The 15503-nt window shown below is 36.2% G+C and overlaps 1 protein-coding gene across 1 annotated transcript in view; it reads left to right on the plus strand.

The window, feature by feature from the left end:
• The window catches only part of brinp2 (bone morphogenetic protein/retinoic acid inducible neural-specific 2), a 218505-nt gene that overhangs the window by 150937 nt on the left and 52065 nt on the right, over window positions 1-15503 (plus strand). The window contains exon 6 of the mRNA XM_041992672.1: window positions 14798-15034. Within this exon, the coding sequence (XP_041848606.1) occupies window positions 14798-15034 (237 nt within the window). The remainder of the gene's footprint in view (window positions 1-14797; window positions 15035-15503) is intronic.

Genomic DNA, 15503 nt, shown 5'->3' on the forward strand with positions numbered 1-15503 from the left:
CAGGCTAATTGCTATTTTGTACACAAACAAAAGTGAAGCAGCTTTAATCAGCCACCTAAGGAGACTCAATTTAATGTTAAGAAGATTTATTTCTTTGTCCTCAAAATGACAGGAGAGGTGTTTTACCTTTGATGACTACAATAAAAATTGCATTGTTTATTTCTGTGGAAGCCAATGGATCAATTTGTGAAATGGTGATAATGTTTATGATTTACTCATAATGATATTACTATGATGATGTATTTAATTTACTTTGCTAATTCATCTTCTTTTTTTCAGTACACTATAAAATATAGCATTAGTTTTATTTTAATATATTTAATAGATTTAGCTTAATTTCATCTATTTGTTCCTAATACTAATCTCAAATAAATAATTTTGTGATTGAAGTGCAAATTGTTGAGTAAATTACTTTTGAGGTTTTCCCATAATGCCATTCACTTATATTAAAGGGTTAGTGCACCCCAAAAAATGTATTTTGAGGTGTAAACAACCCAGTGATGAAAATCCTGTATGCTGTTGATAAAACTTGTATTTTTTATAATGTTTTAAAAATGGGATTTTGTGGGTAAAAAATGGCTCATAACACCCTCTACAGGGTAAAACCAGGTTATGTTATGTGGAGAGGCTATCTACGTCACAAGAAAATAAAAAAAAACCCACAGCCCCTCCCTCCAGATGCAAACAGACAGGTCCCCTCCTTGCAGGCATAGAAAACCACGCCCACCTACGTATATAAAGAATGATGAGCCTATATGGTGTAGATTTGCTAGTTTCAAACTTCTATTCTTTCACAGAGTTTCTGATGAAATATTCCTGCAGTGGAACAGATTTGTGCTTTTGAGGGGTATAAAAGTAACATCAGACTTTATTCTTTACCTGCTGATCCTCATCTGGTGACAGACAGCAGCTCAAATTGTAGCAGCGGTAACATACAGCAGCACTTCCTGCAGCTGCCACAAGCTGCTGTGAGTCTCCACAGCTTTCTAGAGCTGCTGGAGCTGCTGACAGGTCAGCACTAACGGCTCAGACTGATTCGGTTCAGGACCACGTTGTTCATGTGTAGCTGAGGCGGTTCAGAAGGGGAAAAGTCTTCCACCTCTAAGACCGCTCTGTGGCGTAGGTGCTTTGTGAATCTCACTTTGCATCTTGACAGTGAGCTGAGTTGCTTAACCCCTTGTTTCTCTCCATTATGATGAATAGCAGGAAGTTAATTTGGTATAATGAAACAAAAAAAGGGACCTCATATCAGCAATAATCCACCTCTCACCATAGTTTCAGCGTATGGACATCATGCTATTTACATAAAAATACAGTTTATCTGTTTATTGATGATAAAAAATTAACAATTTTTAAATAGATTTTGGTTTTGTCATGTGACTTTTTTCCAGTTACTGGGCATCTCTACTATATGTTTAAAACCATTTATCCATGCAGCTGCTGCACTGTGACAAAGATGGCTCTGGTCTGACATTATTTTAGCAAAAAACACGCCCACATCAAGTTCCGGCTACAAAACAAGAACAATTTTGAGTTCATCAGTATCTTTAAGTATGATGAAAATTAAATCATATGTATTGAAAAAAAAGGATTTTGTGAAGCATCTTTTCTAATTTACATGGAATTTATCACATCATGTTTCTTCCACAAACTCATGTACTTACAGCACAATCAAGTTACTGAAGTTCTCCGAACTCTGATCATTAAGCTAATTGTTCTTAGTCTCTCAAGTTAAAATCTTGATATTTTTGAGGCAACATGTTTTTTTTACAGTAAACCTAACTTGTTAGATTTTACAGTGTAATATTACAGTTTTACTTTGATCTTTAAAAAATGACTTGATATTTAAGTAGGGTTTCCATGATGGTTATAGCAAATTACTTGAAAAATACAGCTCATTATCTCTGGGCCAATGCTATGTTATTAATAATTCAGTAACTGATTTTCTGCTGTTGCTATCAGTGCAATGGTGATCACATTTTTCTTGATTTCTAGGCACATGGAGTCAAAAATCAGAGACCACAACTTTGAATGCATCCAGTCTATTCTGTCTCACATAAGTTGTACGAAATTAGTGAAAAGGCAAAAACATTGAGAACAGAATGTCTGATAGTCAGGTTGGTGTGAGATATGCCCCCTTTTTGCTTTTGTGACATCAGCTCTTGAGCTTCATAAATGCCACAAGTTTATAGTAATCCATGTTTTTAAAAGCCTGATTTGACAATCATCCAAAAAGCCTTTTGTGGATGTCAAGATTGCTTGGCTTTCTCGGTTTTTAAGTGCCCCAGCTTTTGTTGATGTCAGAACTATAAAGCAAAATCAGTGGCAGTCAGCACTACTTAGTCCTCTTTGACTTTCAATGTGTTTTTGATTCATTCTTTATCCTCACAGTTAACTGAACTTGATGTTTACTGATCGTTTGGTTGTTTGTTTGGCTGCTGGTTTTATGGAGACAACTGATCTAGTTTCTACAAAGTGCTTTAGAATGCCATGCTTTCCCCTTTTATCAGGCTTTAGTCCAGCCATGAAATACTTAAAAAAATATATCTTTTTGACTACAATAACAATTTAACTTCTAACACTTCCATTTAGTTCTGACATTTTCCTCATAGTGGCCGTTCTACTTAGTAAGCAGTTTTCTGCTTGAGGCAAATCCAAATGACAAATGATGCAGTTTCAATAAATTGAACAATGACTGATGGTTAGATCAAATTATTATCTGCTTGCTACATCAGCGAAAGACTGCAAATCAAGGAAACTGAAATACTAAAAGAGGTTAGGTTCTGACCAGCTAACTATTGCCAAATATGGAAAATATATTTTGTGTTTTTAAGTTATTTTAAATCCTGGAACTTTATGGTTATGTCTAGGAATAGCTGACAATAAGAGGTGTAGAACAAAAAAGACCAATGGGTAGGCTGTGTAATGACCAATGAGATTAAAAGAACAAAAACAAAAGGACCTCATATCAAAATACCATTATCCTCCCTAGACACTTGGCCTTGTCCTTTCCTGAAAGAGCTGCCATATAAGCAATAACCACTAGCTTTGACCTGTAACCGTAAGCAAAAAGGAGACAAACATGGGGCCAAAGCTCCTGGCCATTTAAGTTTGTCCTTGAGACTGTACCTGATAAAAAGCCTGAGGTCTCATGCATTTCATTAAGCCACAGTGTCACCGTAGGTACTTCAGATTTCTCCAAAGCCGAAGCATAATTTGCTTTTTTATTGCAAGGCCAAAGGCGATTGTGTTACTGGAATGCAGTCAGTGTAGACTGTGCCTGTGAAATGATGGGTATTATCAGCATGGGATCTGGCAGCAGCAAGGCTTCAAACTAAGTTGAAAGAAAATAATAATAATAATAATAATAATAATAATAATAATTTTTTTGGCATCACAGCAGCAAATCTGTCCAGCGCCTCCTATTTAATTTGTAATTTTGAGCCCTTTGTTTAGCATATATTAATATATTTCAGACAGATATTAACATGATGAGACACACTCCCTCATGAATTGTGACTCAAAGTGCTGAAAACCTGTGACTAATGAGGAAACAATCTAATAAAAAGCTGTGCTTTAAGGTGCTTATGCCTATACTGTTTACACAGTCTCCAGTCCCTCTCATGCCATCAAGAAAAGGCAGACTACTCCCACACTGGGTCTGTATCTGTTGGAGAGTTATTACTGATAAGAGACTTTTCTCTCAATGCTGACAATTAGTGCAACAGTAAAAGATTGTCAACATAACATGAAATTCTGTACAATGTCTGATATTTCTAACATCTGCTCAAGACTCATTGACATTTAGGGACCTTTGGAACAGACTTCCCTAACGCTGTTCCATAAGTTGTGTTTATGCTATTTAGTTGACTTTTCTTTGTATTAATTCCTCACAGAAAGCTTCAGCATTTCAATGTTCTTCCTCTGAATATAGTATACTTAAACTAGAATATAGTTTACTTTCTGTATTGGCTCTGTGCTGTTAGCATACACAACATTTTCTCATTTTTTAGAGTTTTTAGATTTTAATTACAAAAAAAAAGTCTTTTATTTGTAGTTTTGTACATTGTCTGCACACATTTAAATATTTTTAATAGTGGACCAGAATTCACTTCTTTGGTCTGCATCAAAGTGCCAGTGCACATTCTTATTAGACCAAACAAACCATGTCCATGGAAACAAACCAGGGTTTTGTCAAAACAGACCAAACAGCAGCAGTTTGAACATGCTTGTAATGTAGGAGTCTGTGTATTAAGAGAGTGATAGTGCTGGTTTCATCCCTGTCAAACATGCTCACACAGTAACATCTTTTTTCTCAATTGGGAATAGCAAAATATGCCTTAAACAAAGGTTTTAATCATGTGACATTCCAGTTAGTCATATCAAAATGGAGTAATGCTTATGTAGTGACACTAATTAGGAAACCTGTCTCAAGTTCTCCTTTAACAGAAGCCGTGCGACGTATCTGCTGGGATAAAATATAAAAGATGCAAGAATCAGTTCCTGCACATGTAACTCATGTTTTTTCATAGAAATGCCTTTTCTCCATTACACTCCTTCAAAACCCAAGTGAAGCACTAAGAAAACAAATATAAATCTACTGAAGGTCTTTTCATATATGTTGAGTAAAAGTAAATGGACTGTTGGGGCTTTCAACTGGTGGACGTTTTATTCTCTGAATGGCATAATGTATGATGCATTTGCCTCGTATTGATTTTGTGATAAAAGAACCACAGCAATGACCATGGGTAAACTTATACTCTAATTCCAGCCAATTAGCTTGATGTCTTCCATTTGTCGCATTTCAAAACTTCTGCCTCAGAGGCCAAAAATTAGGTCATGGAAGTTATTTCTGGCTTTTCTAGAACTAAGTCAGGTCTCCATCTATTTTTTTTTTTTTTTTTAGAAAATAAACATGGCAGAGCTGTCATGGGTCAGTTGTTTACATGGACTGTATTTTTAAATGTCCTATAAGTCTTCCTAATAGTGTGTGTTTAAAGCTGAACAATGCAGACAAATAATCTGAGTAAAAACCCTGTTAAAACCTATGGGATATGCTAGATTATTTTGCATTAACAAAATACAAATTACAATGTCAGTCCTTCCTTTGACCTCTGACTGTGCTTGCACTGTCTGTGTTAGTGTTGCATATCCTCAGGCTTTACCTCAACCATTGCCTATGTTTTGCTGCAGTGAAGACCAGAGTGACTGTCCCGTCATTTGTTGTAGTTTTGTTGTGTGTAATCTTGTTCAGTTACTACAGACAATCTGGTTAGGTGAGAAAAGGTGAATCAAAATACCTTACACGGTGCATAAGGTCTTTTTTTTACAGAAGTTTGTTTGCATAATTTCTGGTTAAGAGTGTGGTTGTCATCCCATCTCAGTTGTTTAAGGAGCATTGCCGCACATAGCTTAACTCTTCTACTCAGAATGAGTTAGAAAGATTTGTCCAGCTATTTGGCTCAACTAAGTACTGAATAAGCTGCGTGCACATATGCCCAAGTTGATATTGTCTGATGAAATCATGATCTTGTATTTAAACAAAATGACTTACAAAAAAAAAAAAAAAAAATATATATATATATATATGCACTGCCTCTAGCACTACATGACAGCACCTGGGTCCAACTGGACTCACAGTAATCTGATTACCACTTAATTATGACGTCCCATCTTGTTTGAATTCTTGCTTGTGTTGTTCTTACTCTCAAATGTAAGTCGCTTTGGATAACAGCGTCTGCTAAATGACTGTAGAATAGAATAGACAAGAATAGAATAGACTAGAATCTACCAGTCCCAAATAAAACACATCAGTCCCTCAGCTTAATTCCAGCTATGTCACATCTCATGTCTATGTCCATCTCTCTCACCCAGCAGTACTGCTATTCTGGTTCACACCCTGGTGCATCCTGTCTTGATTACTGCAACTCCTTTTGGTTTACCTGACAAGTCCTTCCATAAACTGCAACTGGTTTAAAATTATGCTGCCCAAATTAGTTGCAGAACCCCCTCCTTTAATGTTATTACACTTGTCCTGCCGCAAATCCAATAGCTTCCAATCAAATTCTGAATCATCTACAAAATTTTACTTTACAGTTTTAAGGCAATCAGCAACCTCATGCCTTTGTATCTCACTGAGTTAACATACCCAGCCGCACTCTCGGATCCTCCCCCTCCGTCCATCTCAACCTCCCACCTGCTCATTTATCCACCATGTGGTTGAGAGCCTTCAGCAGCTCGACTCCCTGTCTTTGGACTTCTCTGCCTCATTGCCTGATTGTCTTACCTCCTTCATGTCCCATCTTAAAACACACTTTTTAGAGAGGCAGATTCCTTAAGTTCATGACTGGAGTGTCTGGATGTTTTACTATATTTTATTGTATGATGTGTTTCCCCCCTTTTTTTCTTTCTTTTTAACTTCTTTCCCTGTTTTCTTTTCTCTTGCTTTTGTATATTAAGCTTGAATGCCCTAAAAGGCGCCTATAAATAAAGTGTATTATTATTATCATTATTTTTTTAAATTAATTTATTTTATTTTATTTTATTTTATTTTATTTCACAACTGAAAAAAGCATTAATGCTCTTAACACAGTCTCCCATCAGCTGTTCACTGATACATGTGAATCATTCCTAAAGCATGAGTAGTTTGGCTATTCTGACCAAAGCTTTACGAGGATCTATAGTAACGCCATTCACTTTTACCAGCTGACATCACAAAGCTCTGGTTACTCTTCAGCATCTCTTTTCTATATTTTTTTACATTTTTGAAAAGATTACAGTCTTTTTCTGACCCTATAGATCCTGATCCTAAACAACTTATTTATAATTAAGTACTTTTGTTGACCCTAACTTAAACAGTTTTGCCATAACCACACAGTGGAGAAGCCAAAAGAAGTTACAGTGTCATGTTGCTGGAGTCAAACAATGGTTTTTAATCCACCACTAACCCCTCCAGCTCTCCACTAGTTATAAGAATGACTTTGCCCTTGTGTTTTTTCTTTTTATAAGACTAACAGACTTGGTAGACATGGGATTCCTTCCTAAAAAAAAAAAAAAAAAAAAAAAAAAAAATTAAGATCCCCCACCCTGCCGCTGTCCGTTTTTAAGCACCACCCTTCATATGTGTTCAGCCTTCTTTTTGACCGTTAGCCTGCTTAGTTTTCTGAAAGACAATCCTCTCAAACCGGCCATTCTTTGCAGTAAGCACAACTTAATTTTGCAGTCACAGAGCGTGTTTCTCAGTTTGCGCTACAGTTTTCACAGCATATTGTGTAACCTTCCCATATGGTTGGATCAGTCTGTGCTGCACTGCACACAGCAATAAAGCTGAGGATAGAACTTTGCAGAAGTTGAACAGCCTAATTTACTGTTTCTATGGGTTTTCTTACTATGCAAGCAACTACAGCACACAGTGAGGGTCACAATAAAAATGGAGTCATCTCCTATCTGCAAGTCTTCAAAAGCTGAAAAAAACAGATCTATTCTTTTTACTTTACTGACCAGACTGCTGTGGCATCTGTCCCAGCACGCTGGGCAGTTTTCAGTGAGATATGTGGCAAACACACAAAAATTACTTAAAAACTTACTGAATTCAACCGCTGGCCTGCAAAGCTGTACTTTGGCCCATTTCCTGAAATGTATAATTCTTTCATTTCTGTGAAATCCATCTCTTCTAATCCATCAGGTACTTATGCTAAGAAATTATCACAACTTCAAAAGCAGCATTTTACATTTTGTTCAGTTCTTTTGAATTGAGAGAGCCACTACACAAAGGCTCAAGGCTTAATATAGTCCTTCTATATAATTATGACGAAAATAATTATAATCTCCCAAATAGGGGTTAACTTTGACACTAATTCCCAACTGAGGCTTGACTATTAAGCCCCTATATGAATCAATATTCCATAGAATATCTGTACATTTGCTTAGAGAATATGACAAAGACCAAACTTAATCATAAATGCAACACTTTAATATGCCTTAGCAGGAAATTAAATTCTCCCCAACCTTAAAACGTCAAATGGCAGACACTTTCATAATTTTATATATATACATATATATATATATATATATATATATATATATATATTTTATCAAGCAAACCTTTCTTTTCTGTTCTACTTTAGTTTGTTCTGGAACCCGGTCATGAGAATACTAATCACCAACAGATGCTGCCAATATAACTACTGTACTAAGTGCATGCAAGCACATACAATCAATGAATCTGCAGGCCACACTTTTAGTCAGATATGACACCATTGCCTGCTGACAGCTGCCGGGTGGCCCTCCCAGAAGGACTCCAGGAAAACCTCTAACAGATCTCCCCACACAGCATCACAAACAGGCCTTCTGAACTTTGCTGGAATTCCATCAATAGTGAGAGCAGGGCATGGGGACAGATGCTGCATGACACTTGTGAGTTCCTGCAGGGTAAGAGGTCTGTCAAGTGCCTCCTTCTGCTCAGACCTAAGTCTGGGCAGTCACTGAAACAAATTCTCAGCACACCAGCTGTCACTATAAAATGCAGCATATAAATCATTTGCCAAATTTTTCATTGGTGCACATCACAACTCTACATGTTTTAAATTTAAAGGTTTCAACAAAAGAGAGAAATATGGAGAGGAATAGAAGAAGAACCAGATGGAACTTTATCCTTTGAAAAACTGATTGTGGCTCTGGAGGCATTTTGCTCTTTTTAACTGAAAGACCTATTGGATATAACTCCCTCATCATGAAACAGGCCTTATCTATTCCAAGCATTGCTGCCTTACACTTTTCATACAGGCACAATGTAGTTGAATCTTTATGAAAGAGCACAAAACTGTCTCATGAGAGCATAAAATGACTAAGCTGCAGTAAATGGGCATGTCATTCTGTGTGACAAGCCTGCAGAAAATTCAAGTGACAGTCAGATGGAAACGTCACAAGTAAGACTGAAAAGGCGAGCAGAAAAAATACGATGATAGACTGAAACTGCAACATCTGTGCCAGCCTCTGTACTCTTGTCTATGTTGAAGCTAAGCCAATGCAAAAGCCAGAAGCCCTGAGAGTAAGGACATAGTCCAGGGTTACCAACATCATCTCCTGTACAGTCAAGAGTGCATGCCAGTGTAGTGGACCTTGCACTCTGCAAAGCACAGGCTTAAAAAGAACACACACACTCTCTCTGACAGACATGCACTGATAACAGAGGGGTGGTGATCATGGGGGAGGCTTAGGAGCTTCAAATTGCCCAAAATGAAAAGTGTGTTCTCTGCAGGAGCTTGAGAGATAGAAAGAGAGGGAACTGTAGGGCTGCTATTTCTGGTCTACTAGGGTGATCTAAATCTGGGGGTGGATGGAAGCAAAGCCTCATGGGTAATGACCCTAAAAGCTCCCATCAAAAGGAGTCACCCACAGGTTTTTCTTGAAATTTATGATGGTGACTGGAACCATGGTGTGATAAGAAGAGATAATACTCAAGATAAAAAGGAAGTGATGAGATTTTTTTTTCCTTCACTGTTTCCAGGCAGGGTGGAATGTCGGTGCAGTGGTTCACACTGTCAGCTCACAACTAGAAGCTTCCTGGCTGGTCAGGTGTTTGTATTTAGACTTTGCATGATCTTGGAGGTAGGCGACATGGCCTAAAAATAAAAATTTTTCAAACCAAATTTGATTTCTGATTTTATCAAATTTGCTTCCTTTCCTTTCTTAAAAACATATTAAACTTATTAAAACGATATTAAACTTTGCATGCAAAATGTGTTTATGTTTTATGTATTTATTTATATGAATAAATGACAGCAAAAAAAAGTAAATGTCATATTGTCCACTGTATAAACAGCTTTATATCTTGCATATGGATATGCAACACAATTTCATCCATGATCTCTGCCAAAATAATTTCCCTGATGTTGGTCAGCTCTTAACGAGAGTATGTGGGCTGATATTTTCTTCCTGAAGCCAGCGTCATTTCTCATTGCGGTTATACAAATAAATTGCAGGTGTGAGTGACGCCTCACTTCACTGTATATCTGTTAGTGCTTTCAGACAAACACTGTTCTGGTGAGGAGGGAGGGCTGAGTCCGCCACTAACTATAGAAAATTCAATTTATCAATTAATCGCCAAGCCCTACTAGGAGGTAATAACACTATATGTTAACCAACCCATAGACTTTATTTTACACTCCTTTCATTTTTTTTTGCATTGTGGCTTTTTTTGCCATATAACAACTTTTAACTGTCAGTCAGTGAGAGCTGGTGAAGTTCTTGACATAATATCAAGTTATGTTTTAATGTTTTAATGATGTGCAAATAACAATCATGTTTTTTGTTTTCTATTCACTTGTTTAAATAAATAGTTGCTCTCTGACTTCCTCTTCTGATTAGAAAACTGTCAAAATATTGATATTCATTCAAATCCTGTAATTTGTTGCGAGTTTTTCATATTAGGTTTATTAATTTAATGATGTGGTCACTTGTTTAACTGGTGGGTAAAAAGATTTTCCTTTCACCTGCCTTTAAATGGAGCTTATGACTCCTTTTTGGTATGTGTATATGTATGTGACAATTTAGACTTACCTTGATGGCCTCTTTTAACCAGTATATCGGCCATATTTCTTCCTCATTACTGCTACTGGTACAGACTCAACTGCATCTTTCAAACTTGCATTGCTTTAAATTACATAAAATGCCGAATGGGGGCTCATGTACTCCCTTGCTGCATGTTGCCACACTCAAATGCTCGTTTTTATTCATCTTGGATCAGCAGATGTGACTATCGTGATGAACGTGGCAAGCATCTGGCTGAATACTAATGTGCTGCTGCAATAATGACATGTGTGTCAAAGGTGAGTAAAAGCAAGGTGAGAGGCGGATGAGTCACCAACAAGTATCTGCCTGACTGCCAAGCAGAGCAATTTGTCCTATTTTCCACTTGAAACTTTTATTGTGCTCTGTTTCAAAATTAGCCAAGTTGTTTTGGGCATGCATATTAAGACTGTGTAGCCTAGTGGTGCTTGACTGCTCATTCAAACTTTTCAAAAGCAGGGTAATAGTTACATTATTTGTGGCTCTGAATATTTTACCCTCATGTAAAATTTACTGCAGTGTAATACGCATACCTTCATTTTACAAGCCTCTCACATAAATCTACATGTCATACTCATGTACATTCTTCATTGGCTTTAAGATTGATTGTATTAATTAAATAAATAAATAAATAAATAAATAAAATAAATAAATAAAATAAAAAAAAAAAAAAAGATTGATTGTATTATCCATAAAAAGGGTACCTTTACAGTCTAATCCACCTCATCTCTGAACTTCTGGTTAACATGCTGCCTGCATTAAATTTCTACATATTGTCTACAGTGGGTAAACTGTGTTCATATTTTGGTTTTTATTCAGTACAGGTTTTCTCCTAATTATGTAAAATGTGGTGTTTACAGTATTTTATATAGCGTTATTTTCAATTATACTGTTTCATATAAAATTAAACAAATTATCACATCCAATAAAACTGACTGGATTGTGTAACTTTAATTAAAAAAGTAAATGATGTACTTTCTTACTTTTCACGGTAAATATGCATTAAATACATAGTCAGTATTGTATGACGAAAAGAAATAGCTCCTTGTAAGATGTGTAACAGATTATAAATGTGATTATAGATTAGATTAGAGTAGTTAAAAACACTTGTGCAACACTGTTAACATAATCAGCATGGGGAATCTGCCTTGCTATACTAAATAGAAGCTAAACAGTTGAAAGCCACACAAAGTTACAGACACAAACCACAAAAGCCAACATTTCCATTTAGGTAATATAGTAAAAGCAAAATTGCTTCAATACATTCAACAGCACCAGACCAACAAAAACATCACATACTGAGAAGGGTGTTTTGAGCACATGCTGGGGAATAAACACCTTTATTATGTAATTATGTGCTATCTGCATTACAAAAGCTAATTATTAATGTTCAAAGGGAAATATAGCAGAACACTGCTTGCATCTGTAGCCTGTTTTATGTAGCAATGAGCTATCCATTTTAATGCTCTACAACTACTTTTAGATTCATTTGGTTCATAATATTCAGTATTTCATGCCAGTTTTTTCTTCTGTAATTTTTAAAGCATGTACTTTAACACCTAAAATGAACATTTTCTCCCCTATTAACAGAGGCCCCTTCTTACAAATATAGATTATCACAATCTAGTCAGTGCTGAAGCTTAAATTTTTGCAATCTGACTCTCAATACCAGTTTAAATAGAAAAGACTTCTATACTGCTTCTATACTATTTTGCAAGTGTGACAAAGTGACTGGTACTGGCAACAGAAAACACATGGTGAGACAGAAAAATATATCAACAAACTGAAAAGAAGATCAGAAAGAGAAAGTGAGGAAGTAAGAAAATGACTGGGGACGGAGGAGTGTTATTTAACCGTCTCCTAAATTAAAGTAACTACTGCCAGTTTTGGAGCTGGCGCGCTCACACACACATACACAAACGCTAAATAAGAACAGGAAAAAAAAGGACCTCAAAGCACCTGCCAAAGCGTAGAAGTGGAAAAATGTGACTAATTACATCTCTCTCCGAGCCACTGAGAGAGTAAATACCAAAGAAGACACATGCATATTCATAGCAGGGCACAGCGGGATTGACTTGGCTGTTAAAAATCCTGCAGAATGAGCTTGTGAAACAAAGAGCCAGGCTGCTTTTGACACAAATGGATGATTATTTGACAGAAAGACCAGCAGACTGATATAGACCTACAGACAGTTTTAGAAAAGCAAGAAATGTCTTGTGAAAGCTGACTGCATTCTGATTGGCAAAGATACGCAGACATCAGCTTTTGATCTGACTCAATACTTTGTAATCATAAAACTCATGATAATTAGCACATGATCATTTTAAAAAGATTTTGATGATAAAAGCAGGTAAAGTGAACCCTGTTACCCTGCTGTTCAATGGCAGGAACGCAAAAGTATTCCCCACAGCTTGAGCATTTATTTAACCAACTGAGTTGAGTCCACTTTTAATTGAACTGGTATCTGTTTTGTCTATAAACCAGTCTCTCCAGGATCTTGAAGCATTTTTTTGTGACTGTTGCATCCTAAAATGCCTGATTTTGCAGTAGCTTTTGCAAAAAAAAAAAAAAAAAAAGATCTTAGACTCACCCGTTTGAGCACACATTCACTAGGAAGTGGAGAAAACGTGAAAGAGGTGACAGAATTTTCTCATTTTCTGGTCTCATACACAGGCTATGAAGACACATATAACTGTTAGAAAACCTTTAGAAAGTGAATTTTGCATAAGATGGGACCTTTAAATTTTAAACCAAAGGATTATTCATTAGAATTAAAGTATTATTAATTTGAATAAAAAAAATGTAAGTGCTTTAATTCATTCTGAAATGTCCTTCAAGGATAAAAAAATTATTTTTCATTTCATTATATTACTCAGTATAATAGTAATTAATTAAACTACAATTTCTAATATTCTACTCACACCTGACAGTTTGTCAGTCCATCACATGACCAGTCCAGATGAAACTGAAACATACAACCATACAAGCATACACTCACATAATTTCCAAGTTACGGTAATTAAACTGTGTAATTTTGAACTGTGGGGGTAAGGCAGAACTCACACAAGCGAAGAACATTCAGTTTCCACACAGAGACCTTACTCAGAATTCACACTGGGAATAGTGCTAACCTCCAAATGTAGGCAGCCCCTGGGATGCATTTGTAAAAAAAAAAAAAAGAAGAAAAAAAAGTTAATTTCACCATTCGACCTGGAACTAATCTGCCACCAGCTAATATGTTTGTCAATTGTTTTTTTCCATGACATAATAGGTCAACCAGAAAAAGCCCATTACCAAGAAACTGCAAGGGTACAAATTGCCACCCTTTCTTGCACAGTCAGACATTGCTATCAATAAATTAATTCCCCTTCCATGCTTGCATACTGAGTAAGGACAATAGTCCAGCTAAATGGCTCAGTCGAGCTAAAACATGATCACCGCTTAATTAGGCACATAAACATACTGACTGTTGATTACATACCCTGACTTTCACTTTGATTTCTGAACATTGACAAAGATCAGTGTCTTGTTACGAGTGTGACCTTACATTTCCATGTCGAACTTGTGCAAATATTCATGCATTTCAACAAACTGCAAAAGACAATATATTTATCATGTTAATGATTTATTCATAAAGTAAACTTTCATTGCATCTCACCTTATTCTAGATGTTACTGGAACAGGATCCAAACAGAAATCTGAGAAATACACAAACATGTGCAGACAAATTAGACACAATGATGAAGGCCTTTGCCACATTAAGACATGTTATTACTGTCAGAATCTCTAAGTAATATGACATCGTGCCACACAAGCTGTACAGTATAGATTTAGAATATAGGTCAGTTCAGGAGCAATGTGTGAAAGTGTTTTTTTTTTTTTCTGGAAAAAAATCTTCCATCCAATATCAATGATTTCAGCTAACTAAGATGATGATTATAGTGCAACAGAAATAATTAATGTTGTATATGGAAATGGAATCTTTAACATGCTGGTGTGCGGGAGGAATTAATGTTTATAATCCTGTAAGAAATAGGATGTTGAATAAAGATGCCAATTTTAGACGTGGCTACGCTAAAAATGCAGCTTCATATTCTTAGAACGAAGTCTACTTTTATTCCTGTAAGAGCTTGTAGAGACAGCTTGAGTAAAAGGCATTAAAAAAATAAAAAATTTTTTTGTTTGTTTTAATATTTTATTTGTATTTGTTTTATTTTGTTCTCCCCAGGTTTGCAAGACGTCCTACCAGAGTTCCTGCGTGGGCGCTTTGTGGAGGCAGCCCTCAGCTATGTGGCCTGCAACTCGGAGGGCGAACTGCTTTGCCGTAATAATGACTGCTGGTGCCGATGCTCAACCAGATTCCCAGAGTGCAACTGTCCCTTTGCTGACATCAAGGTCATGGAGGAGAATTTGGAGAAGAGCAAAGCAGCCTGGAACACTTTAAATCAAGAATTCATGGAGTCAGGTATGAGCGGATGTTGTTTAGTGGAAATCTGCTGAGCTGACTTTCACCGTTGTCACTGTTACTTAATTCTGCAAGTAGTCGCGGTATTGAACGCTGTGATTTAGGGCTGGGTATCATCACTAATTTCCTGAATTGCTTCAATTTACAACAGTTTATTTTGATTCGATTTTGATTAAATCCCATTCAATTTTGATTAATTTACAGCTAATTGTGTAACACCACCTATATTTCTTGAATATTAAAGACATTCTCAGATAACTATTTCTATAAAACACTAAGTCCATTTATGTGAAAATCTAAATCAGTTATTTGGGAGTAATCAGATTACACAATTGGAGTATTCATGTTTTTTTTTTTTGTTTGTTTTTTACATTTATAGTGTTGGAAAGTTAATTGACACATAATCAGACACAGAATCATGACATCCTTAGTTAAATTGTGATCTGGTGGTAAGGAGAATCAAGGAAAT

The sequence above is a fragment of the Melanotaenia boesemani genome, chromosome 8 (genome assembly GCF_017639745.1).
Source record: "Melanotaenia boesemani isolate fMelBoe1 chromosome 8, fMelBoe1.pri, whole genome shotgun sequence".
Classification (NCBI taxonomy): domain Eukaryota; kingdom Metazoa; phylum Chordata; class Actinopteri; order Atheriniformes; family Melanotaeniidae; genus Melanotaenia; species Melanotaenia boesemani.